We start from the raw sequence: 27,214 nt of genomic DNA on the forward strand, positions 1-27,214 counted from the left end.
TCCATGAGGCTTAGCATGGAGCTAACAAAGAGTTTTTAGGTTCTTAATAAATTCTCACAGTGATTGCAAGCACACATGGCTGAATGAGCATTCTGGAGTATTAGAATTGTTTATTTGGCTGCGCCCTGCAGCATGCGGAATCTTAGTTTCCCTGCCAAAGATCGAACCCAAGTACCCTGCAGTGGAAGCAAGGACTCTCAGCTGCTGAACTGCCAGGGAAGTCCCTTGGAATATTTGCATTTTAACTGGGGTGGCTTCAAGGGAACAGTTAGCCACTCCAGTATTCTGGCCTGGAGAATTCCATGGTCTGCATAGTCCATGGGGTCACAAAGAGTTGGACACGACTGAGTGACTTTCACTTTCACATCTATCTCCCAGGTGGCATCAGTAGCAAAGAACCCTCTTGCCGATGCAGGAGATGAAAGAGACACAGGTTTGACCCCTGGGTTGGGAAGATCCCCTGGAGAAGGGCATGGCAACCCACTCCAATATTTTTACCTGGAGAATCCCACGGACAGAGGTACCTGGAGGGCTACGGTCCATAGGGTCACAAAGAGTCTGACACAACTTAAGCAACTTAGCAAGCATACATATGTACAGAGCCCAGGATGTTCATTTTTGTTTGTTGTTTGGTTGGTTTGCTCATTTGCCCAACATTGAAACCCCTTTCTTGTGTTTGGAGAATTGTCTACCATATGAATCTTGGATGGGGCAGACCTTATCTTCTTTACAGAAGTGATGAAGGCCAGATATTTGCTTTCCCAGTCCTTTCTTACAGCTAGAGTATGTATGCACATATGATTCAGACTCAGTCAATCGGGTACATTCTCCCAGAACCTAGAATAAGACATTTTTATTCCAAGTAAGCAGGGACAATGGAGAATTCATTTTGGTAGTGGTGGGGCAGTAGTTGTAACATCTAGGTTTGGGGGCAGCAAGATCAACAGTTGATAGTGGCCTCTGGGTCCAATATTCAGAGCAAGGGTAAGGGTGGCAGAGGTGTTCTTATTGAATTGCATCTGTAGCATGATCTGGGCTGAGGCTGTACCTGCCTTGGCTCCCTTTGTTTCTGCCAGTGTTTTAACAGCTTTGTTGTTGTTGTTGTTCAATTGACCAGTTGTGTCTGACTCTTCACCACCCCATGGACTACAGCACGCCAGACCTCCCTGCCCCTCATCATCTCCCAGAGTTTGCCCATGTTCATGTCCATTGCACCAGTGATGCCAGCCAGCAGTTTCATCCTCTGTTGCCCTCCGCTCCTTCTGCTTTCAATCTTTGCCAGCATCAGAGTCTTTTCCAATTCACTCATTTACATTATACAGTTCACATGTTAGTATATGCATGTGTGCGTGCTTGGTCACTTTAGTTGCGTCAGACTCTTTGTGACCACAGGGACTGTAGCCACCAGGCTCCTCTGTCCATGGAATTTTCCAGGCAAGAATACTGGGGTGGACTGCCATTCCCTTTTCCAGGGGACCTTCCTGACCCAGGGATCCAGCATTGTCTCCTGCAACTCCTGCACTGCAGGCGGATTCTTTACCACTGAGCCACCTGGGAAGCCCTAGTATATGCATAGGTATGTGCAATCATTGTCACAGTCAATTTTAGAATATTTCTATCTTCTCAAAAAGAAAAACTCTATACCCTTTAACTATCATTCCCCTTTCCCTTGTCCCTTCCCAGGGCACAGCAAATCCCTAATCAACTTTCTGTCTCCAGGTTTCCTTACTCTGGGCTTTCATACAAATCATATGGTATCTGGTCATCTGTAACTGGCTTACTTTGTTTAGCACAATGTTTTCAAGGTTCATCTGTGCTGTAGCATGTACCAGTACTTCATTCCATTTTACGGCTGAATATTATTCCAGCTGTATATATAACAGCTGAATATATAACAGCTTTTGTTATCCATTTAGTTGTTAATGGACATTTGGGTCTGTTCAAAATAAATAAGCCCAAAATGGAGTCACTTCTGCTAAACCTCACTAAGTGTTAATACCTAACCTGAATGCAGTTTCAGCCACTCCCAGGAGTGGAACTGTAAACTTGTCAGTCTGGAATTTCCTGTCAACACTAGTGAGGTAATAAGTGTGATAAGACTCCCCCTGTGCTGCTCACCTAGGGAAGGTAAGCTAGCCTGAAACAATTCTTTCTTTTCTTTTGCAAATAACTTCCTTGTCCTGTCTCTTTTTTAAAAAAATTTTTTCTACCTAAAAAGACCTTCCATTTTGTACAACTCCTTTGAGTACATCCTATCTAGTAAATACGCTATTTGCTGCTGGATTCATGAATCACTGCATGCATGCTCAATCGCTCAGTTGTGTCTGACTCTGACCCCATGAATTGTGGCTCACCAGGCTTCTCTGTCCATGGGATTCTCCAGGCAAGAATACTGAAGTGGGTTGCCATGCCCTCCTCCAGGGGATCTTCTCAACTGGGGTATCAAACCCCTCTCTGTTATGTCTCCTGCATTGGCAGAACAATTGAATAAAGCCAATTAGATCTTCAAGTTTACTCTGTTGATTTTTGTTTTTTTAAAGGTCTTTTCCATATTTTTGCCATTATGAATAATGCTGCTATAGATATTTGCTTTTTCTATGATCCAACAGATGTTGGCAATTTGATCTCTGTTTCCTCTGCCTTTTCTAAAACCAGCTTGAACATCCAGAAATTCCTGGTTCACGTACTATTGAAGCCTCCCTTGGAGAACTTTGAGCATTATTTCGCTAGCATATGAAATGAGTGCAATTGTGCGGTAGTTTGAACATTCTTTGGCATTGCCTTTCTTTGGGATTGGAATGAAAACTGACCTTTTCCAGTCCTATAGCCACAGCTGAGTTTTCCAAATTTGCTGGCATATTGAGTGCAGCACTTTCACAACATCATCTTTTAGGATTTAAAATAGCTCAACTGGAATTCCATCGCCTCCACCAGCTTTGTTCATAGTGATGCTTCCTAAGGCCCACTTGACTTCACATTGCAGGATGTCTGGCTCTAGGTGAGAGATCACACCATCATGGTTATCTGGGTCATGAAGATCTTTTTTGTATAGTTCTTCTGTGTATTCTTGCCACCTCTTAATACCTTCTGCTTCTGTTAGGTCCATACTGTTTCTGTCCTTTATTGTGCCCATCTTTGCTATGTTTTCCTAGTAGTCATGTGTGGATGTGAGAGTTGGACTGTAAAGAAGATGAAGAATTGATGCTTTTGAAGTGTGGTGTTGGAGAAGACTCTTGAGAGTCCCTTGGCCTGCAAGGAGATCCAACCAGTCCATCCTAAAGGAAATCAGTCTTGAATATTCATTGAAAGGACTGATGCTGAAGCTGAAACTCCAATATTTTGGCCACCTGATGCTAAGAGCTGACTCATTTGAAAAGACCCTGATGCTGGGAAAGATTGAGGGCAGGAGGAGAAGGGGACGACAAGGGATGAGATGGTTGGATAGCATCACCAAGTCAATGGACATGGATTTGGGTGGACTCTGGGAGTTGGTGATGGACAGGTAGGCCTGGCGTGCTGTGGTTCATGGGGTCGCAAAGAGTTGGACAGGACTGAGCGACTGAACTAAACTTGCATGAAATATCCCCTTGGTATCTCTGATTTTCTTGAAGAAAACTTTAGTCTTTCCCATTCTATTGTTTTCCTCTATTTCTTTGCACTCATCACTGAGGAAGGCTTTTGTATCTCTCCTTGCTATTCTTTGGAACTCTGTATTCAGATGGGTATATCTTTCTTTTTCTCCTTTGTCTTTCACTTCTCTTCTTTTCTCAGCTATTTGTAAGGCCTCCTCAGACAACCATTTTGCCTTTTTGTGTTTCTTTTTCTTAGGGATGGTCTTGATCACTGCCTCCTGTACAATGTCATGAGAAATATCAATAACCTCAGATACGCAGATGACACCACCCTTATGGCAGAAAGTGAAGAGGACCTAAAAAACCTCTTGATGAAAGTGAAAAGGAGAGTGAAAAAGCTGGCTTAAAACTCAACATTCAAAAAACAAAGATCATGGCATCCAGTCCCATCACTTCATGGCAAATAGATGCAGAAACAATGGAAACAGTGACAGGCTTTATTTTCTTGGGCTCCAAAATCACTGCAGATGGTGATTGCAGCCATGAAATCAAAAGCCACTTGCTCCTTGGAAGAAAAGCTATGACCAACCTAGATGGCATATTAAAAAGCAGAGACATTACTTTGACAACAAAGGTCCATCTAGTCAAAGCTATGGTTTTTCCAGTAGTCATGTATGGATGTGAGAGTTGGACCATAAAGAAAGCTGAGAACCAAAGAATTGATGCTTTTGAACTGTGGTGTTGGAAAAGACCCGAGAGTCCCTTGGACAGCAAGAAGATCAAACCAGTCACTCTTAAAGGAAATGAGTCCTGAATATTCACTGGAAAGACTGAAGCTCCAATACTTTGACCACCTGATGTGAAGAACTGACTCACTGGAAAAGACCCTGATGCTAGGAAAGCTAAAAGGCAGGAGGGAAGGGGACGACAGAGGATGTGATGGTTGGATGGCATCACTGACTCGATGGACATGAGTTTGAGCAGGCTCCAGGAGCTGATGATGCACAGGGAAGCCTGGCGTGCTGCAGTCCATAGAGTCACAAATAGGCAGATAAGACCAAGCGACTAGACTAAACTGAACAGGAGAGCACAGGCTGGACAAAAGATGGCAGGTGGATGTTTGAGTTAATAAATAAAGCCTGAAACCCTATTTTTATATGAAATCCCCTTTTCTTTCAATTCAGGCAACTAAATCAGTTAAAGTTTGACCACAGAGTGTTTTCTGATTGATTGTTAAGGTCCTATCTTCCTTCTTATTTTTCCTGTGAAAAGGAGCACCAGCAGCTCCTGCTGGGAGATGACAAAGGAAGTGCTGACACTGCCATCTGCTGCTCAGTGATGGTACGTACCTGCCAGTCTTTGTCAGGCTTTGGATACTGCCTGCAGAACTGGTCGGATCCTTGTAGGCCCTTGGTTTTCTGAATGAGATGTCTTGAGGTCTTTCATTTCTTATCTGGAAGACATCTAGCCAGCTGCTGGGTAAAACCCACATGCAGAATCTGTCCTGTGGTGAGCATCAGTGACATACTAGCACAGAGTCCAAAGTGTAGAAGTTTCAGGCAGAAGAGAAAGGATTGGAACAGGCCACACCATAGGAAGTTAAGCTTCAGAAAGGGGCACAGGTTAAGGTAAGAAAATGGAAAGAAAAGAGTGGATGTGAGAAACAGTGCAAACAAAAAACAGACCTGGATAGACATGGAGTTCAGAGAATGAAGATATGGGACCATCAATGCCTGCCAGTGATTTGTACTTTGTGTTACCAAACTAATCTTCATAAAACTTCAGTTTGGTCGTTCATTAACTTTGGCCTATTTTGGCTTTCACACTGAGACCAGTATGAAATCTGTCATCAGGTGAACAATGAATGACCCTCCCAACCACCAGTCAATCTCCACCACTGTCTATCATGAATCCTGGACTTGGTGGAGGTCACAAAGTCCTAGCGTCAGCCCTAGGTTCAGTCATTTTCTGGCCATGTGATCTTGAAGAAAGTCACTAAACATCTGGGAGTTTAGTTTTCTAATCTTTAGTGACTCATCTGAACAATAGGTCCCTCTTAGGGAATTATGCTGAGCCCAGTAGCACATGAGGGAATGCCTGACGTCTATCATCTTATTGAATCTTTGCAACCTCAGGGGATGGGCACTACCATTACCCTCTTTATTCAGATGAGGACACTGAAGCTTGGAAAGATGGAGTAGCTTTCCCATGGCCACGCTGCTAGTAGATGGCAGAGCTAGAATTCAAACCCAGACTGCTTAGCTTCAAAGCTTTATTGTACTGAATATCTGTATCAGTTAGCATTGACATAAAATGACTCAACCTGAAACATCGTGTCTTAAATCTATGATCACTTTATTTAGCTCAGATGCTAAATAAATAAATAAATGGTGTTGGTTAGCTCAACGGATCTGTGCTAGGCTCCTCCTTGGATCTATAGTCCACTGGCGAATTGGGTAGTCGCCTCACTCACATATATGGGGTACCTTCATTCTCCTCCAGCGTGGCCTCTTGTCCTCTAGCAGCCTAACCTAGGCTCATCCACATGGTGATCTCTGGACTCCTCATGAAATAAGAGAAGGGAAACCCCTATACTCAAGCATGTTTCTAGTCAAAGTGAATCACAAAAGCAAACCAGAGTCAGGGTGGGAGGATGCTTTCGAAAGATATAGATAGAGAGAAGGGAGTAATTTCTGGCCCTTTTTACAGTCTGCTGATAGCTTAGTTGGTAAAGAATCCGCCTGCAATGCAGGAGACCCCAGTTCGATTCCTGGGTCAGGAAGATCCGCTGGAGAAGGGATAGGCTACCCATTCCAGTATTCTTGGGCTTCCCTTGTGGCTCAGCTGGTAAAGAATCTGCCTGCAAAGAGGGAGACCTGGGTTTGATCCCTGGGTTGGGAAGATCTCCTGGAGAAGGGAAAGGCTACCCACTCCAGTATTCTGGCCTGGAGAATTCCATGGACTGTATAGTCCATGGGCTCGCAGAGTTGGACACAGTTGAGCGACTTTCACTATCTTTCACAGTCATAGCTGCTAACCTATAATCTGTGACTATTGGAGAAAGTTGATCAAAGGAGATAAAGGATGTAAATAAGCTTTGAAAACTTGTGTAAAGCACTGTCTAGATGAGCTGCTAAGACACTTCAGTCGTGTCCGACTCTGTGCGACCCCACAGACGGCAGCCCACCAGGCTCCCCTGTTCCTGGGATTCTCCAGGCAAGAACGCTGGAGTGGGTTGCCATTTCCTTCTCCAATGCATGAAAGTGAAAAGTGAAAGTGAAGTCGCTCAGTCGTGTCCGACTCTTAGCGACCCCATGGACTGTAGGCTACCAGGCTCCTCCGTCCATGGGAGTTTCCAGGCAAGAGAGGTACTGTTAGTTAGATTTTATTCCACTAGTATCTCAAACTCAATATGTCTGATTATTATCTCCATTTTACCATGAGGAAACAAAAGCCCAGAGAGGGTATCATGGATGTAAAGACTTATAGGTGAGAAATAGAATAGTATATGCAAGGACTTATGAGTAATCTATGGTGCTGAAGTAAAGGTAAGAAGCAATGAAGGATGAGAGGTGAGGTTGAAGAAGTAATAAACTTAAACTTGATCTTGAAAGCTCTTGGATCTACCCAACAGAAATGAAAACATATGTTCATGTGAAGACCTGTATGCAAATTTTTTAGCAGGAGTTTTAGCACCACAACTGGAAGTAATTCAAATGTCCATCAACTGGTGAATACATAAACAAAATATGGTACATCCACTGGATACTACCGAGCACAAAAAGTAAAGAACTACTAATATTTACACTATCTTAAAAGAAGCTCAAACACATTGTGCCTCATGAAAGAAGCTATATTAGTTTGCTAGGGCTGCCATAAAAAAGTACCAGGCTGGGAGAGTTAAAAAATAGAAATTTATTTGTTCACAGTTCTGGAGGCTAGAAGTCCAAGATCGTGATGTCATCAGGGTTGACCTCTGAGGGCTCTCTTCTTTGCTTATAGATGGTCATCTTCTTCTTGGGTCTTCACATGGTCTTCTGTGTGCAGTGGATTGCCTGTCTTAGGTTCCTCTTCTAATATGGACACCAGGGATTAGGACCCACCCTAATGACCTCATTTTAACTTAATTATCTCTTTAAAGACCCTGTTGCCAGTTATAATGTGAGCTACTGAAGGCTAGGACTTTAACATATGAATTTATGGGGGGGACACACCTCAGTCCATAATAGAAACCCTACCCAGAAAACTACATATTTATGGTTCCATTTATATGAAATTTCTAGAAGAGAAAAAATTATAGAGATAGAAAGCAGACCCTTTGTTGCCTGATATTGGGGGTGAGAATAGGGACTGTTTGCGTAAGCAGGGAATGAGGGCACAAGAGCACTTCTGGGGGGCAATGGAAGTGTTCTAAAATTGGATTGTGGTTTTTTAAGCCGGGAATAACATCATCAGTTCTGTGTTTTAGAAATGTCATCCTGAAACTGGTGTTAAAGAGGGACCCAGATTGGGGTTGGGGGAAGGTTGAAACAGAGATCAGGCTAGAGAAGATGTGGATGAGCATGCATTTCCTTTATACGATGAAAAACAACTTAAAAACAGAAGACTGATGATAAGGAAGGTCTGAAATAGGGCAGGTCCAGGGAGATCAGAAGGATGGAGGCATTTTCTCATGGGATAGGGAACAGGGAGATGAGGAGAGTCAGTTTGGGGAGAGTCTACCATCTGATTTTGTCTCTTACTCTATGAAGTCTTGGAAGAAATACTGAAAGGTAGAGTACATCATGAGAAACGCCGGGCTGGAAGAGGCACAAGCTGGAATCAAGATTGCCAGGAGAATTATCAATAACCTCAGATATGCAGATGACACCATCCTTATGGCAGAAAGTGAAGAGGAACTAAAAAGGCTCTTGAAGAAAGTGAAAGTGGAGAGTGAAAAATCTGGCTTAAAGCTCAACATTCAGAAAACGAAGATCATGGCATCTGGTCCCATCACTTCATGGCAAATAGATGGGGAAACAGTAGAAACAGTGTCAGACTTTATTTTGGGGGGCTCCAAAATCACTGCAGATGGTGATTGCAGCCATGAAATTAAAAGACACTTACTCCTTGGAAGAAAAGTTATGACCAACCTAGATAGTATATTCAAAAGCAGAAAAAGCAAGAGAGTTCCAGAAAAACATCTATTTCTGCTTTATTGACTATGCCAAAGCCTTTGACTGTGTGGATCACGATAAACTGTGGAAAATTCTGAAAGAGATGGGAATACCAGACCACCTAACCTGCCTCTTGAGAAATCTGTATGCAGGTCAGGAAGCAACAGTTAGAACTGGACATGGACCAACAGACTGGTTCCAAATAGGAAAAGGAGTACGTCAAGGCTGTATATTGTCACCCTGCTTATTTAACTTCTATGCAGAGTACATCATGAGAAACGCTGGACTGGAAGAAGCACAAGCTGGAATCAAGATTGCTGGGAGAAATATCAATAACCTCAGATACGCAGATGACACCACCCTTATGGCAGAAAGTGAAGAGGAACTAAAAGCCTCTTGATGAAAGTGAAAGAGGAGAGTGAAAAAGTTGGCTTAAAGCTCAACATTCAGAAAACAAAGATCATGGCATCTGGTCCCATCACTACATGGAAAATAGATGGGGAAACAGTAGAAACAGTGTCAGACTTTATTTTTGGGGGCTCCAAAATCACTGCAGATGGTGACTGCGGCCATGAAATTAAAAGATGCATACTCCTTGGAAGGAAAGTTATGACCAACCTAGACAGTATATTCAAAAGCAGAGACATTACTTTGCCAACTAAGGTCCTTCTAGTCAAGGCTATGGTTTTTGCAGTGGTCATGTATGGATGTGAGAGTTGGACTGTGAAGAAGGCTGAGCACCGAAGAATTGATGCTTTTGAACTGTGGTCTTGGAGGAGACTCTTGAGAGTCTCTTGGACTGCAAGGAGATCCAACCAGTCCATTCTGAAGGAGAGCAACCCTGGGATTTCTTTGGAAGGAATGATGCTAAAGCTGAAGCTCCAGTACTTTGGCCACCTCATGTGAAGAGTTGACTCATTGGAAAAGACTCTGATGCTGGGGGGGATGGGGGCAGGAGAAGAAGGTGACGACCGAGGATGAGATGGCTGGATGGCATCACCGACTCGATGGATGTAAGTTTGAGTGAACTCTGGGAGATGGTGATGGACAGGGAGGCCTGGCGTGCTGTGATTCATGGGGTTGCAGAGTCAGACATGACTGAGCAACTGAACTGAACTGAACTGAACTAAAGACGCTTCAAATTAGTCAACTCAAAGTATATGGAGTGTTTACTAGATAAAATCCTGTCTATAAAGATTGTACATGTAGGAATGCATGGCGCCTCCCTTTGGAGTCTCCAGCAGCAGTGTTCTTTGCAAGTCTCAAGCCTGTTTAGGATATGGGCTTGGTCCTGACTTTTGTCCACAAAAGGTCACCCCTTGTCCCCTCTTTCTGATCACTGGGACTTTGAAGGCAGCTGAATCTCCCCAGTTAATTTATCAATAATGCTCCCGCTGATAATAGACTATGTAACCATTTCAGAGGTGGATGGAAAGGAAAGACAAAACCTTCCACAATGTTCTGAAAATCAACAAGAGGGATTATAGAGCAGAACAATGTTTAATTCAATTCCATTCATCCATCCATCTACTCATTCTGCCATTTAGTTATCAGTCAACAAATATTTGTTAAGGGCCTACGCCCTGCCAGCGATGGCCATGCTGGCTGCTGGGAATCCAGGGGGAAAAAGGCCTTTGGAAAAATTTCCATTCAATGGGAATTGAGGGTGTGTCACAAGCTCTCCTCCTGCAGATTCAGGCCTGCAGTTTCTGAGGCAAGCCTGCATGAGGATCTTCTACATAGAAAAGACTCCAGAAGGCCTATCTTACTTCCTTCCCAGACAAACACCCACCACCATCTCCCACCCCTGTTGCTCAGACAGACTTGTTGTGAAAGTCATGATCCTCACCCCACTCTCCTCTCTGTTTCACGGAGTTAATTAGCCAGAGTTGTCTCTACGCTCTATCTTCAGTTCTTTTTCTCATTCTTCCTCACTTCTTGAATCACTGAAATCTGGCGCTTGTGCCTCTTTCACTCCTCTGCTCAATGTCACCAGGGAGTGTGTTAGTCGCCCAGTTGTGTCCAATTCTTTGCGACCCCATGACTGTAGCCTTCCAAGCTCCTCTGTCCATGGGATTTCCCAGATAAGAATACTGGAGTGAGTTGCCATTTCCTTCTCCAGGGGATCTTCCTGGCACAGGGATTGAACCTGGGTCTCTCTCACTGCAGGCAGATTCTTTACCATCTGAGCCACCAGCAAAGCCAGTGTCACCAGTCTAAGTGTGTGTGTTAGTTGCTCAGTTGTGTCTGACTCTTTGTGACCCCATGGACTGCCCAACAGGCTCTTCTGACCACGGAATTCTCCAGGCAAGAATACTAGAGTGGGTAGCCAATTCCATTCTCCAGGGGATCTTCCTGACCCAGGTCTCCCACATTGAAGGTGGATTCTTTACCATCTGAGCCACCAGGGAAGCCCACCAATCCCAAGTACAGATACTAACTGTTGATTTCATCATGTGCAGGCATGGCACAAGGGTTATGTATATATTATCTGGTTTATATTCTGGCCAAATAAAATTCTTTAATTTTCTCATTTGCACTTTCTCTCAGTCTTCATATCTCACAGTCAAATATATCACTATTAACATATAGATTTAGGTTCCAAGTCTAGGCAATTTTTATTACCATCTTTCTCATTCTCCACTCATCTAATTCATTAGTGGGTTTTCCTGACTCAAAAGGAAACCAAGTTTACTGGGTTCTCAATTTCTAGTACACTAGAAATTAATTTTTAAGCTGCTATGATCCCTCACTCAAAAATCTCCAAGAAAATGTAAGCTACATTTGGACAGGCTCCCTATGTTATTGATCACAGCTGTATCTGCAGAACAATGCCAGGCCCCTACTAGGCTTTTGCTAACTATATCCTGAATGAATGCATGTTGCAACAAACATTTGAAGTGGGTGCTATTACTGCTGCTACTGCTGCAAAGTCGTTTCAGTCATGTCCGACTCTGTGCGATCCCATAGATGGAAGCCAACCAGGCTCCCCGGTCCCTGGGATTCTCCAGGCAAGATTACTGGAGTGGGTTGCCATTTCCTTCTCCAATGCATGAAAGTGAAAGTGAAAGTGAAGTCGCTCAGTCGTGTCCGACTCTTAGTGACCCCATGGACTGCAGCCTACCAGGCTCTGCCGCCCATGGGATTTTCCAGGCAAGAGTACTGGAGTGGGGTGCCATCGCCTTCTCTGGCTATTACTATATCCATCTTACAGATGTGGAAACAAGCTTGCAGTGGTTAAGCAATTTACCTAAGTTCACACAACAAATATCAAAACCCTAACTCTAGTGCCAGCTCCATTATTCACTGTGCTGCCGTTCTGAAATACACAGCTTATACGGAAGGATTTTTTTTTAGCTGATGTTAGGAGAAATTTTATTTGAAATTCCCCAATTCTTGAGAATAGAGTTCACGTGCCCTTTAACGCAAACCTTGTAGGCACAGCATAGTTTGGCTTCTTCCTTCGTCTCATCTCTCCTCGTGTCCTTTTCTCCCAACATTTCAGCTATAATGAAAACTATTCTCTTCCCAGCAAACATCCCCTCTCTCATTCATTCTGGAAAACTTTCCCTAATCTCTCAATTCTGAGAGATTGTAACAGGCAGTACTTTATCCCAGCTGGCAGGACTTTTAATATTTATTTCTGTCTTTATTGTTCACTGCTGTGTCCTAGTGCCTAGGAAGTGGCTGGAAACAGGCTAGGTACCTAATTAATATTCATTGACTCAATGTGTGACAGGGCAAGATTATTTCATCAGTTTACGGGTGGGAAGACCGCGACTCCTAGAGAGGTGAGGTGTCTTGCAGTGTGTCAGCCACGAACTGGCAGAGCCTGGATTGACACTAAGGTTCTACAGTCAGCCGTTCCAGACCACGCCTGAGCCCCTTGTTCCTCCCTTCCGTCAGCTCCTGTTAGCTCCACCTACTTCAGCCTGCGCCGCCTCCGAGACTAGTTTGACCCTCGAGCGGCCGCCGTAGCGCGTCGCCTTCGTTGCCGTGGGAAACGACCCGGGACCTGGGAGGGAGAAAAGACGTTTCCCGCCGGCGGGAGCTGCGGTTGTGGCGGCTAGGGGAGCTCAGCTGCGGCGGAGCAGAACGCCGCGGCACCATGGCGGACCAGTTTTATCTGGAAAATATAGACGAGTTCGTCACGGACCAGAACAAGATCGTGAGGAGCTAGGACTGGGGAATGCGGGCGTGCGACTGGGGGTTCGGGCCCAGCGAGGGCGGCAGGGGCCTTGATCCCTCTGCGTGTTCCCGCATGGGGCTGGTCCAGTGGAGACGGTCCCCACTCCTGATGCCCCAGGCAGGGCGGGGACTCGCCGGGGAGGACTTCTGCCCCGCCGGCAGATCCAGGTTCCTCGGGTGGGCGTGCTGGGCTCTGCGCAGACCGAGGGCCACGGAGGTCGGGCGGGGAGGGAGGAGCCTTAGTTGATGTTGTTTCTAAGGTGTCTCTACACGTTTCTGGCAAGGTGGTTGGCGTTTGAAGTCTCAAGTTTACAGTTGAGGAAATTGTGTTTTGACCGGGTTAAGTAACAGGTTGTTTAATCCGACCGTCAGTTGGTTTCGTTTTCCTCGAAGTTTGTTATTGATTCAGGCTTGACCTGCCTTACAGGGTTGAAGTAAAGATCAAGTGAGACGATGGATGTGAGAGGGTTTCTCAAATCGTGATGATTGAGTGCCTACTGTGAGCTTTGGATATACATTATTGCGTTTACTTTTCTACAGTGACCCATAGAGGTCGGTGGGAGTAGCCTTAGAAAAGGTAGTTGAAGCAGAGGGGCCAATAACTTGTGATTGAAGGAAGGTGAAGTCGCTCAGTCGTGTCCGACTCTGCGACCCCGTGGACTGTAGCCTACCAGGCTTCTCCGTCCATGGGATTCTCCAGGCAAGAATACTGGAGTGGGTTACCATTTCCTTCTCCAGGGGATCTTCCGGACCCAGGGATCGAACCTGGGCCTCCCGCATTGGAGGCAGACGCTTTAACCTCTGCGCCACCAGGGAAGATTAACTTGTGGTTAGTAAGGGATAATCCACGCAGGAGATGTAGGTTTGATCCTTGGGTTGGGAAGATCTCCTGGGAGAAGGGAATGGCAACCACTCCAGTATTTTTGCCTGGAGAATTCCATGGACAGAGGCGCCTACTGGGCTATAGTCCATGAGAGTCACAAAGAGTAGGACACGACTGGGAGACTAACACACACACACACACACACACACACACACACACACACGGGATAATCAATTTTCCAGTCTATGTCTGTTCTGCTGTTGCTTTCCTCTACATCACACTGTCTTTGCCCAATCTGTGCTAAGTCTTCTAATTACTGGAAACTCAGCATTTCGAATTGGAAGGCTTTGAGGGGAGGGTGACAGGTTACAAGGAAGTGGCAAATGACAGTTCAAGGAAGAATGGAAGGAAGAGCAAAGCTTGAGGCCAGTAATTCCCAATCTAACCTCTGATAGAGTATTCATCCACTTCACTCATTCCCTGACCCCTGCACCACCTGTGCCCTTTATTATTTATGTGGCTGCAACTTTCTTCAGAAGTTTCTGAGTTGTACACTCCAAAGTAACTTAAGTTTCTGAGTGAGTTTGAGAATAGTTTTTGGTGGTGGCCCCATAAAAGGACAGAAATGTGAAAAGAAGGACCAGGGTGAAACAGGGAGTGTAAGGAAATTGAGAGCTTTTTCTTTGTATATTCAACCTTTTTAGATTCTTGTATTAATCTGTGATGCAGACTTCTTTCTAAAATAAATGTCTGAGTCCTACCTGCCCAGATGGATGGTTCTTGGCAAAACTGGGGTGGCATTTAATGTAATTTATAAGGTGTAATCTCCTCAGAATCTTTAGGAGCCCTTTGGGCTGACCTACACTCTGCAGTCATCTAATAAAATTTTTTTTAAAAACTCCTTGCAGGTAACATACAAATGGCTGAGCTATACACTAGGGGTTCATGTTAATCAGGCCAAACAGTAAGTACAATTTATCACTAACTTTAATCAGATTGGAACTTTTTGTTTTGTTTGTTTGTTTTCTTTTACTTTGTTGTTAGCTTTACAGAGAGTCTCTTGATTAGAACTCCACTCCCCACCCCCTCTTCCCCTACCCAGGGAAATGGGAACGCATAGTGTTTCTATTGCCTTTTACTGCTTTTGTCTATTAGTTAAGAGATGGGTGGACTTGTATACAAATGTGTGGTGATATGTTTATTGGATTTATTTGTAGCCTTGCCTTCTGGTTAATCACTTTGTTATTTCAAAAAACTTATTAAATGGGCTAGCCAGTTGTTTACATCTCATATTTCTGTGTCTGTTATCTCAAACATCTTCTTTGCACTTTCACATGTGCTTCTTAGGCCCGTCTCTGGGTGTTATTGAACTACTTCCATAATGAGGTCAACAGGTGTTTGACGCAGGCTATATAACAGTATAAGACAGGGGAGAACACTTAAGAGAAACTAAAAAGGGAGAGTTTAGGATGACACAGATTATCACCCTTCTTGAATTTTGCCCTATCACCTTCCTTGCTGAAACTGGTAGTCCAGCTTGGAACCAAAATGGAAAAGGCAGGCTTTTGGATTAACTTCAAAATTTCTTCACCTGCAAATGTCCAGTGGGTAGGAATTGGTGAATAGACTGAGAGCACATATACTGAGTTAAATACTTATTTCATTTGCTTTATTCCTGATGGTGGTCTTATTTTTCCCTATTCCTTGAATCATAGGAACATTCTGTGAGTCTTAGAAAAATCCTTGATCTCTAGAATGGGTTGATTTGGCTTGCTTGTTTGACAGATTTAGGAGTTTATGGTAGATCACAGGTTTTTTTTTATTCTTAATGACAGAAGCAAGGAGAAAAATCTCACATTCATAGTAAAAATTACAACTAGGAATTCAGTCTTTATTTGTAATTGAAAGCCCCAGCCTCGTGTCCCTGTCTGGTGTACATACACGTGTCCACCCGCTCTCAGGTGCTTGCGCTTAGGCCACACCGGAACACCCGCTTCAGGGGGCTCCTGGGCCAGCTCTCCTGCCCAGGAAACTGAGGTAAACTAGCTGAGAGTTTGAAGCTGAGAGGAGGGTCTACTTTACAGAAGGTATAGGTAGAAACTTGATTTCTAGACCCATGCCCTACTCCCCCACTCCAGTCCCAGCAGATATTTGAGGTTCACGTCCCTCCTCAGCTCCTCAACACAACAGTTAAGTGTTTACAGAGCTTCTAGGAGTTTTATTTATTTTTGGCTGCGTTGGGTCCTCATTGCTGGCGCGTGGGCTTTCTCAGGTGGGAGCTACTCTCCGGTTGCAGTGCACAGGCTTCTCACTGCTGTGGCTTCTCTTGTTGTGGAGCCAGGGCTCTAGAGCATGAGGGCTTCAGTAGCTGTGACATACAGGCTAAATTGCTCCATAGCATGTGGGGTCTTCCCAAACCAGAGATCAAACCTGCCGGGGTCCAGCCCCGGTGGATCCAGGGTGATTCGAAGGTGGGGACGGAGTCGGCGTCTTTGGAAAAATACATATTTAATCACAGATATAGAGAGATTAGAAATGGATAGTGTAGTAGGAAGATTAGTGGAGAAAAGGAGGCTGAATAACTTGGATTACGTGGAATAGCATCCATGCTCCAGATGGGAATTTAGCCAGAAAAACGGGAGCAAGAAAGAAGCGACATGGGGGAATCAGTCTTTCCGGAAACTGATCCGATTTCTTTATTTTTGGGTTTGCTTATATACCTTTTGTTACACATAGGGATGAATACAGAGTCACGTGGGGGTCAGCAGTCCTGACCTTTGTCAAAATCAGGTGCTTCACATAAATGTATAAAAAAAAGGTCTTAGGGATATTACATCATCTTCTGGCCATGAGTGAGACCTGCTGACATTTTATGATCCTTTCTTTCTGATAACCAAAAAACTTATTTCTTCCAAGGGTGTTTTTTCTTAAACCAGGCACCATCCTCCAAATAAAGTTACATTCCTATAGGGTGAGGGTGTAGTGAGTTACAATCAAGAAAGGAATTTATTCAACCCAAGGTTAACATGATTAGTCTTAAAGGTTAATACTTATTTCTCCTATATGCTTAAAGGTTAATACTTATTTCTTCCTATATGCTAGTTATATTCATTATAAGGGTAGGGAACATGGCGATTTAGCAGCAAACATCAACCCAACAAATGAAAATCCTTTCACCAATGCTCCCCTTAAGATCTATTTAGTCTTAAGATATGATAAAGTTACATTTTTAGATAGCAAGGACACAGTGATTTATAACAAAGTACAGTGATCTATTACAAAAGAGAAAATCCATTAACTCAAAAAGTCTAGTATTGCTAACATCAAACAACTATATTTCCTTTGCTATATTCCAAATACATTGATTAATATATTCTCAAGTGCCTAAGGATATGGAGGCCTGGCGGCAGTCATTGACTCAACAAGAAGAAAAAGTCCTATGCTAATTAAGACTCTCAAAATACTCCAAAACTCTCTGTGCTGTTTACGGTTAAGAGGTAGTAAACAATCATGTGCCTAGTGGCAGGAGTATGGATAATCCTGTCACACAAGCTAATCTGTCAGCAGAGAGGTTTGACCTGAGACATTCTTGTCCCACCCAGAGCAGGGAATTAGCAGCAATTATTGACACAACAAATGAAGAACCCTTCACCAATATAATTCCCAACCAACACACTATACTAATAATTTCCAACTCCCCAAAAGATTTTGCCTTTAGTAAGTCTGAAACATCTCGTGCCTCTCAGGTTGGGAGGCTGTAAACAATCACATGTGGCCGGACAAACCTATACAGGTGGGCTAGATAACCTTCAGAGGAGTCCGTAAGCTGAAACACTCTTGTCATGCCCAAGAACCTTTATTGCCTTGGAGCTGCACGTTTACTCCTTCTCAGAGAGAAACGGTTATGGGGGAGAGCCCCCCGTAAAGTCAGAGGTGTAGGTGAGAGCATAAAACAGACTCTGGTTTTGGGGTTAGATGTTCGGGAACAGGGGGTTTCCTGAGGCTTGATCACGCCTTTGCGTATGCCAAGCCTCCTTCCTCATGACCTTTGCCATGGGCGGAATTCCTCACGCTGGCCCCCGGCACACACCTGTGCCCCCTGCATTGGCAGATGGATTCTTAATCGCTAGACCACCAAGGAAGTCCCGTAGTTTTGACTGAGATGTTTATGCCTTCAAGACTTAAAACTCTTGGCTTAGGGCTAGGTTTATACTGATTTTGACTGTTTGAGATTACTCTTGCTAAGACTAGTCCAGGCCCAAACCTAGCAGGTTCAGGTAACTTTAGGACTGGATACCCATGAGAATAATTGTTACAGTTATGAATGTTTAAATATGAAATGAGGTAACTATTACTACTAATATATAAGCCTATTGAGATTAAAGGTGCATATTGAGGACTGGAGATGATATAAATTGCCTGGAATTTTACTGTCAGTTCAGTTCAGTTGCTCAGTTGTGTCCGACTCTTTGCGACCCCATGAACCGCAGCACGCCAGGCCTCCCTGTCCATCACCAACTCTTGGGAGTTCACCCAGACTGATGTGCATCGAGTCCGTGATGCCATCCAGCCATCTCATCCTCTGTCATCCCCTTCTCCTCCTGCCCCCACTCCTGCCCAGCATCAGGGTCTTTTCCAGTGAGTCAACTCTTCTCAGGAGGTGGAATTTTACTGTAGCTACCCTTATTTCCTATAATTTTTATGGAATTAATGCACACGTTCTAGCCCTTGCCTGTCTACCAACTTTATCCCATAACACTTTCTACCTCACTTATATTCTAGCCATATTTACCTTTCTGTTCCTTAGATATGCCAAGCCTGTTCTCACCCAAGGAAATTTGTGCCATTTTCTCTGCCTGGAATGCTCTTCTCACAGCTGTCCTCATGGTACACAGTTCAGCTCAAATTTCACACATTACTTCATGTAAGAGCTCTTTCCTAATCCTCTGTTCCTCTCTCTCTCTGGTAATTTTTTTTTCATAATTATTTTTGAAAAGCTTTCTTCAGATATATTTCATATATCGGATGGTTCACCTATTTAGACTGTACAACTCACTGGTTTTTAATGTATTTACAGAGTTGTGCAGTCAGCACTATAGTTAATTTGAGAAGGTTTTCATCACCCCAGAAAAGAAATGCTGTATCCATAGCAGTCCTTCATCATTCCTGCCCCCCAACCCCCCAGCATCAGGCAGCCACTAACACACTTTCTCTCTATAGATTTGCCTATCCTGGACGTTTCATATAAATGGGATCATATAATAAGCAATCTTGTGCGTCTGATTCCCTCCACTTAGCATATCTCCAAGGTTTGTCTATGTTAAAGCATGTGTTAGTACTTCATTCCTTTTTGTGGTTGAATAATATCCCACTATATGGTGTAAGTCCTCTAGGGCTGCCATAACAGAATACTAACAAATGGACGGCTTGAAACAACAGAAATTTATTGTCTCAGTTCTGGAGGCTTAAAGTCCAAAATTAAGATGTTGGCCAGGCCATGCTCCTTCTGAAACTTGTACGGAAAAATCCTTCCTTGCTTCTTCCTAGCTTCTGGTGGTTTGCATTCCTTGGTTTGTAGCTGTGTAATCCCACTGTCTGCCTTCATAGTCGCTTGGCATTCTTCCTGTGTGTCTGTCTCTTCACATAGCCATCTTATAAGGATACAGTTGTAGATGAGGAGCCCACCCTACTCCAGTATGATCTGTCTTAACTAATTACACCTGCAAAGGCCCTGTTTCCAAATCGGGTCATATGCTGAGGTACTGGTGGTTAGGACGTCAACATATCTCTTTTGGGGGACACAAATCAACCCATAACATATGGATATACAACACTTTATTTGTCCATTAATCAACAGATGGACATTTGGGTTGTTTCCACATTTGGGGCTTTAATGAATAATGCTACCGTGAACATTTGTGTACAAGTTTTTGTGTAGACATATGTTTTCAGTTCTCTTAGTATACACCTAAGATTGGAATTTCTGGGTCATATGTAACATTTTGAGGAGCTAAGGTGATTAACTGTTTTTCAGAGTGACTACACTGTTTTATAGTCCCACCAACAAGGTATGAGGTTCTACTTTCTCAACATTCTTATCAACTCTTTCTACCATCTGTCTTTTAATTTTAGCCATCCTAGTGAGTATGAAGTTTTATCATTATGTTTTTGATTTGCATTTCTGTTATGGCTAATGTTTTAGCTAATGGCACATGTTTTCCTCTGCTCATTGACCATACGTGTCTTTGGAGAAATACATGTTCAGATCCTTTGCCCATTTTTTTCCACGGGTTTTTCTTTTGTCTTTACTATTATGGAATTGTGAGAGTTCTTTATGTAGTCAAGTCTGGATTTGTTTATTTATTTGACTGTGCTGAGTCTTAGTTGTAGCGTGAGGGATCCTTTTTGGTTGTGTCATGTGGAATGTTTTTAGTTGCAGCATGCGATCTCCTAGTTGTGGTATGCAAACTCTTAGTTGCTGCGTATGAGATTGAACTGTGGCCTCCTGCATTGGGAGTGCTGAGTCTTAGGCACTGGACTACCAGGGACGTCCCTCTACATATTCTAGAAACGCTGTCCTCATCAGATAATGATTTCACCCATTCTGTAGGTTGTCTTTGCACTTCCTTGATGGTGTCCTGTGAAGCACAGAAGTTCTTATTATTGATAGTGTCTAATTTTTTTTCTTCTCTTGCTTGTGCTTTTTATATTGTATCTAAGGCATAGTCTAACCCAAGTAAATCATGAAGATTTAATTTTGTGTTTTCTTGTGAGAGTTCTGTGCCTTAGCTCTTAAATCAGTAATTATCACTTTAACATTTCTACATATTTTGTTCTTATTATACTTCCTCACAGTTAGAGTACACTGTAGTTTTCAAATTAGATGTTGGGTCAAGGTAACTTATAAATGAAGCCCTAAAATGTGTATAGGCATACCTTATATTATTGTACTCCTCCTTATTGCATTTTGCAGATACTACATTTCTTTCTTTCTTTCTTTTTTTTACACATTGAAGGTTTGTGGTAACCCTGAGTTGAGCAAATCTATGAGTGCCATTTTTCCAGTAGCGTTTGCCTATTTCTTGTCTCTGTGTCACATTTTGGTAATTCTCATCATGTTTCAAACCCTCCATCAGTGAGAAGATTATGACTTGCTAAAGGCTCAGAGGATGGCTAGCATTTTTAGCAACAAATTAAAAAAAAAATTAGTTACTTGGCCTCATTGGGTCCTAACCTGTGGCATATGGGCTCTTTCATTGTGGCGCTTGGACTCTCCAGTTGTGATGCGCAGGCTTAGTTACCCTGCAGCATGTGGAATCTTACTTACCTTACAAGGGATCGAGCATGTGCCTGTTGCATTGCAAGGCAGATTCTTAACCACTGGACCACCAGGGAAGTCCACAATAAATTATTTTTTAATTAAGGTGTATACATTGTTTTGTAGACATAATGGTGTTATACCCTTAATAGACTACAGTATAGTGTAAACATAGCTATTATATTCACTGGGAAACCAAAAATTTATTTGCTTTGCTTTATTTTGATATTCAGTTTATTGCAGTGGTCTGGAAGTGAACCTACAATATCTCTGGGGTATGCCTATAAATTATAACTATTTTTTCAGATATCATTTTGCATATAGTATAAGCAAAGGGCCCAACTTCATTCTTTTGCATGTGGATATATAGTATTCCAGCATTTCATAATTCTTATTTCCAGCTGACATTTTCTTACTTATTGTATGCCCTCCTCCCACTAGAATATAGACTCCATGAAGGCAGGGAACATGTTTATCAGGGTCATCACTGTTCCAGTTACTGTTGCTTTGTAACAAATTGCCCCCAGATTTAGCAACTTGAAATAACCGTTTTATTATGTTCATAGATTCTTCTGATTTGGAACTTGGGCAAGGTGCAATGAGAATGGTTGTCTCTGTTCCATAGTGTCTGGTGCCTCAGCTGAGAGGTGTCAGTGACTGAAGCCTGATCGTGTGTAGGCATCTTTATTCTCATGTCTGGCAGTTGTTGCTGGCTGTCAGCTCGGACTTCAGCAGGAGCTATTGACCAGTCATTGTGTATGACCTGTTTATATGGCCTGGGCTTCTTAAGAGCATATTTTCAGGTAGTGAGGCTTCTTACCCAGCAATTCATGGCTGTAAAAACCCACGTCCCAGTGCAAGGCAGAAGCTGATTGCCTTTTCTTACTGGCCTCAGAAGTCAAGCAGTGTTGTGTCTGCTTCATTCTTTTGGTTACAATGAATCTCTAGCCTTCCCAGATTCAAGGGGAGAGGATGACTCTACCTGTCTTTGGGAGGATGAAGAAGAGCATGCAGAATGGGAGATGTTGTGGCAGCCGTCTTTGGAAAATACATCTGCCGCATTCATTGTATCTTCACACCTGGCTCATAATATTGTTGTTCAGTCACTAAGTCATGTCCAACTCTTTGCATCACCATGGACTGCAGCACACCAGGCTCCTCTGTCCTCTACCATCTCCTGGAATTTGCTCAGGTCAGGTCCATTGGGTCAGTGATGCTATCTAACCATCTCATCATCTGCCACACCCTTTTCCTTTTGCCTTCCATCTTTCCCAGCTCATAATAGGTGCCAGTGAATATTTGTTGAGTGAGTTCTGGGCACTATGGTAGATATTTTCACAAATGTTTATTTCATGTAATCTTTATAACAATCCAATATAATGGGTATTATCAATCTCGTTTAACACGTGAGAAAACAGAGATTTAGCATGTCCTGGCATCCTTTTTTCTCTTATCTATAGTGAGAGCATTTAAATTATCACTGTTGGCACTGAGGGCAGTGACTGGGCATGGTTGTTACTGTTTTCCTGGATTCAATAAAGAAATATTTTTTCAGGTTTTACTATATTTTTAGCGTTATTCTAGGCTCTGTTATAAAACAGCAAACTTAACAGACAAGGTCTTTCCCATCATTGATTTAAGATAATTTCAGGCTCTAAAAATGCTGTGAAGGAATTAGATTAGGGAAGATAATATAGACTATACTCCTTATATATCTTAGGGAAAATTATGTGTGGAACTGATCAGAAGAGGTGAGAAGGTGTATAGTTAATCATGTGGGTAGGAAGTGTATCTTGTAGAAAGTCATATTTGTCATTCATATTTAAGAATATTTTGCATGTTTTGTTGCTGAGATGTTTGACATAATCAAATTAGATGAACATGTTTTAAAGATTCAAAAGACATGCAGAAAATTTTAAAGAGTTTGTGCAGTGTTGACCATCTTGTTAATGTAAAACAGAACTGGTTGATCTGGTGAGACGGGTGCACAGAGGACAATGACTGTATTGATGCAAGCAAGACTATGAGTTGTTGATAAAAGACAATGCGTTTCACCAGCAAGCTGAGAGTATCTTGGTATAATCCCTGCCTACCGTTTCTTCTGCTAGTATGGTCCTAATTAGCATAAATAAACCAAAATGTTCATGACTCTGTGTTCCTCATCTTTTCTAACATAATTGCTGCATGGAAGGAAATACTAAAGAGAACAGGAGAAAGAAATCAACAAAAATGCTGATTTTTTTCCCCTCTCAAGGTGTTTATAGTCTAATGGGGATGGCAGATATATAAACAATTAGAATACAGTGTGGTAAGTGCTATAATAACAGATGTGGGACAGTTCCTGTTAGAACCTAGAAGGCAAGGCTGCCTTGCTCGCTTAGCAGTGTTAGGGAAGGCTTCACATAGGAGATAATACCTGAGCTGCTGTCTTGATGAAGAATTAGGTAGATGAGGTCTGAGCAGAAGGCAGAACGCAGGGCATATAGAAGAGCTAGGAGAACTTCAGAATGTTTCATAAGGCTGAAAATAGTGTGAGTATGGGAGAATGGTGAGAAATACAGGGGCCAGAAGAAGAAAAGTCGTATACGTCACTGATGGACCTGTGGCTCCTTAGGGGATAGGGCGCTTTGAAAACTTTTGAACAAAGAGTAATACTTCAGATAAGAATAACCAGCTACCTTTTCAACAGCACTTAATGGCTAATGGGCATCTCAGATTTAACATGCCCCAAAACATGGGAAGGACTGATGTTGAAGCTGAAACTCCAATACTTTGGCCACCTGATGCGAAGAGCTGACTCATTTGAAAAGACCCTGATGCTGGGAAAGATTGAGGGCAGGGGGAGAAGGGGACGACAGAGGATGAGATGGTTGTATGGCATCACCGACTCGATGGACGTGGGTTTGGGTGGATTCTGGGAGTTGGTGATAGACAGGGAGGCCTGACGTGCTGCAGTTCATGAAGTCACAAAGAGTCGAACACGACTGAGCAACTGAACTGAACTGAACTGGACTGAAAACTTAATTTCTAGTTATTTTCCACCCACCCCCACTATCACCTCCTCCTGCTTTTCTCCATCTCAGTGAATGACAACTTCATTCTTTGAGTTGCTTAGTCCAGTTATCCTTGATTTCTGTTTCTCTCATACCTCACAATCAGTCCATCAGCAAATCCTGTTGTTTCTTCCTTTAAGATGTACCCAGAATTCATCCACTAATTACTACCACCCTAGTCTGAGCCACTGTCATCTCTAGCCTGAATTACTGCAGTAGCTTTATAACTGGTCTTCCTGCTTCCCTTCCTTGCTCCTAAATAGTATATTCTCCACACAGCAGTCAGAAATCCTAAAAAGTGAGATCATGTTATTTGTGCTCTAAACCTTGTAATGACTTCCTTCCTAATGGGCCACAAAGCCCTACATGTCTCGCGCTTGGCTCTCTTCTTTCCTTCTTCCTTATTCAGCACACTCACCTTTTCTATTCCTTGCACCTTGCTTACATTCTTGCCTCAGAACCTTTGAATTTGTTGCTTTTTCTGCCTAGAACATTCTTCGCTGAGATATCCACATTGGTGGCTCTGTAACTTCCCACAGGGCTCTGTTCATGAGGCCTTCCCTAATCTTATATAAATAGCAAAACTTCTTAGACACTCTATTCTTCTAGTTTTTTTTTCTCCCTGTAGATTTACTATCATCTAACTTCTTGTTTGCTTATTATTTGTCTCTCTTTTCTGCAGTACAAACTCTAAATGGGTAAGAACTTTGACTGCTTTGTTCACTATTCTGTCCCCAAGGGATAGAGCATGAAGTAGTCACCCAGTTAAGTTTTGTTGACAGGTGACTTGATTTGCATTTCTGAAACTTCACCTTGGCCGCTTTGTGGATAGTGAAGGGGAAGGGGGTGTGAGGAAGGCATTGACACTTGGAATTGAAATAGTCCAGTCAAGAGATTTGGAGGGCAGGGAGTCGAGGATTACTTGGGAGGTAAAACTGACAAGATTTGGCACCTCACCATACTGGGAGAAGTGAGGGATAATGACTCCCAGATTTCTGGCTTGGATGGTTTGAGCAGATGATGTTGTTGTTGGGAATAAATGAAGCCAGGGGGATGAATGAAATGGGTCAAGGAGAGTATGTCGTAAGGTGACCAGTCATCCTTGGTGTGCCCTGTTGGTTTTAGCACTAAAAGTCCATGTTAGGAAAGACCTCAGATCCAGGCAAACCAAGATGATTGGCCACTCTAATAGAGAGTGAAAAGGTAGCTGAAGACAACCCCAGCAGTACAGAGGAGGAGGAGGTCAAGTCTGTGCAGGAAGTAGAGCAGAGCCAGTTCAAGAGTGGCAGGAGGTGAGTGAGGCATTAGATCAAGGAAGCTAAGAGAGTAGTCCACAGTGTAGGTTGAGTTTCTCTTGGAACTTTCGTTTCTCGCCATCCTTGGCAGAAGTATGACATATTCTAGAGGCTTGGTAAATGTTTCTTGAAATAAACAACACAAATGATGTCTCTTTCCTTGATGTTAAACTGTAAGTTATTGAGGGGAGTCAACTTCTGATGCTAATCAGATCGCAAGGATAAAAACAAATTTAGGGAATGTTACTAAAAGCAACATTATTTCTATAGTGAATGTTTGGCAGTCTTAGGTTAATGATTACTGGGCAGTGTGAGTAAACTGTTACTTTGTGGTTTTGAAACATTGATTCTGAATGATCCTAAAATTGGAATTTCAGAGCAGGACCCTTGTGATCATCTACAAGATGGTTCTTAATGTTTTGGCATTAATCCTTCTGCAAATCTGTTGAAAACCTTGAACTATCTGCACCCTCTCCCCGCCTCCTTCCCCTTGCAAAACACACATTTTGCTTAAAATATTGAGGGGTGAAGGATTATGGATCCCACGGTAAAAGAATTGCCAATCTCATACAGCCCTCTGTAATTATACCTCAAGACAAAAACAGGCCTAGAAAAACTATTTTGTCTAGGGTCACATGGCTAGATAGTGACTGAACTTATTCTTGATCGATTATTCTAGCCATTGTATGTCTTTACTTCTTTTAATGCAGGCTCAGTCTCACTTGACCGATTATTAGATTTCTTTTATTTCAGTTGTTTGGTCACTGTGCTGGCTGTATACAAGTTGACCCCACCCTCTATGTTCCATTCATCTTTTTTTAATTCTTTGTCCATGAACAGAGCAAAAATATTCTGTATAATGTTTGATGGACTGTCAGATTTACTGTACCTGACTTTTAAGTCATGAATTAAGAGTGGGTGAGATAAACTTTTACTAATGACTTACTTGTGTATTTTGTTTGTAACAGGATGCTCTATGATTACGTTGAAAGGAAGCGAAAGGAAAATTCAGGAGCCCAACTGCATGTCACCTATTTAGTGTCTGGCAGTCTCATTCAGAATGGACATTCTGTAAGTTCTCAGAATCTTATAGTGAGTTTAAATGTGTTTGAGCTATTAATAGTGTTATGTAACATAACACAGGGCAAAAACAGCAAGATCCAGTATTATGGAAATTTTAAAAAGCTACTTGAAGACAGTGGTTATTTTGAATTTTTAGACTAAACCTAAAACTCTCAAGAAGTTTGGGTAATATCAAAACAGAGACTATTATCATCATTGTACAATTTCCTTAGGCAACAAGACATTCCAGGCTGTTTCTGTTCCTCTTTCTTCCTTTTGAAGCTATATTGGGGACAGTGGTGGTTAATTTCCAGCCTGTTCAGATGTCAAGCCACACAGGTGTTCAGCAAGTATAATTATTTTTTAAATGAACTTGATTTTAATTTGAGCTTTTACCCCAGAAGCTCTGCTGAAATAACTCCATTCCTTCTCCTGTACTGGACTGATTCTTAGGAACTTAATTCCTTCTTTCTTGCTTCCTCCCCAAACTGAGGAACACCTCTTCGGTTCTCACTTCCTAAACCTCACCTGAAGGTTCTTTTGCTCCCATACCACTAGCCCTAGAGAATTTAGCCCAAGGATCAAGATCCTCAGAGAATCACGGATGCATGTTTTCCTCTTCTCTTTTGACTTTCCCTGTGACTCGTAAGTTCAGAAGCCATATTTATCAAAATACTTACTGGATTTGTCTTGTATCAATAGAGTCTTAAGAATGTGAGATTCCAGACTGGAATGGCAATTTAGTGA

At 42.7% G+C, this 27,214-nt stretch overlaps 1 protein-coding gene across 2 annotated transcripts in view; it reads left to right on the top strand.

Moving 5' to 3' along the window:
- The first annotated feature begins 12,729 nt into the window (after positions 1–12,729).
- POLD3 (DNA polymerase delta 3, accessory subunit) overlaps positions 12,730–27,214 on the top strand; it is a 44,474-nt gene continuing 29,989 nt past the window's right edge. For both annotated transcript variants that reach the window (XR_001020892.5, XM_004016320.6), the window contains exons 1-3: positions 12,730–12,896; positions 14,648–14,703; positions 26,374–26,476. Coding sequence is in view for 1 of the 2 variants with exons in the window: in XM_004016320.6 (XP_004016369.1) it covers positions 12,837–12,896; positions 14,648–14,703; positions 26,374–26,476 (219 nt within the window). In the remaining variant the exon portion in view is untranslated. The remainder of the gene's footprint in view (positions 12,897–14,647; positions 14,704–26,373; positions 26,477–27,214) is intronic.

The sequence above is a fragment of the Ovis aries genome, chromosome 15 (assembly GCF_016772045.2).
Source record: "Ovis aries strain OAR_USU_Benz2616 breed Rambouillet chromosome 15, ARS-UI_Ramb_v3.0, whole genome shotgun sequence".
Taxonomy (NCBI): domain Eukaryota; kingdom Metazoa; phylum Chordata; class Mammalia; order Artiodactyla; family Bovidae; genus Ovis; species Ovis aries.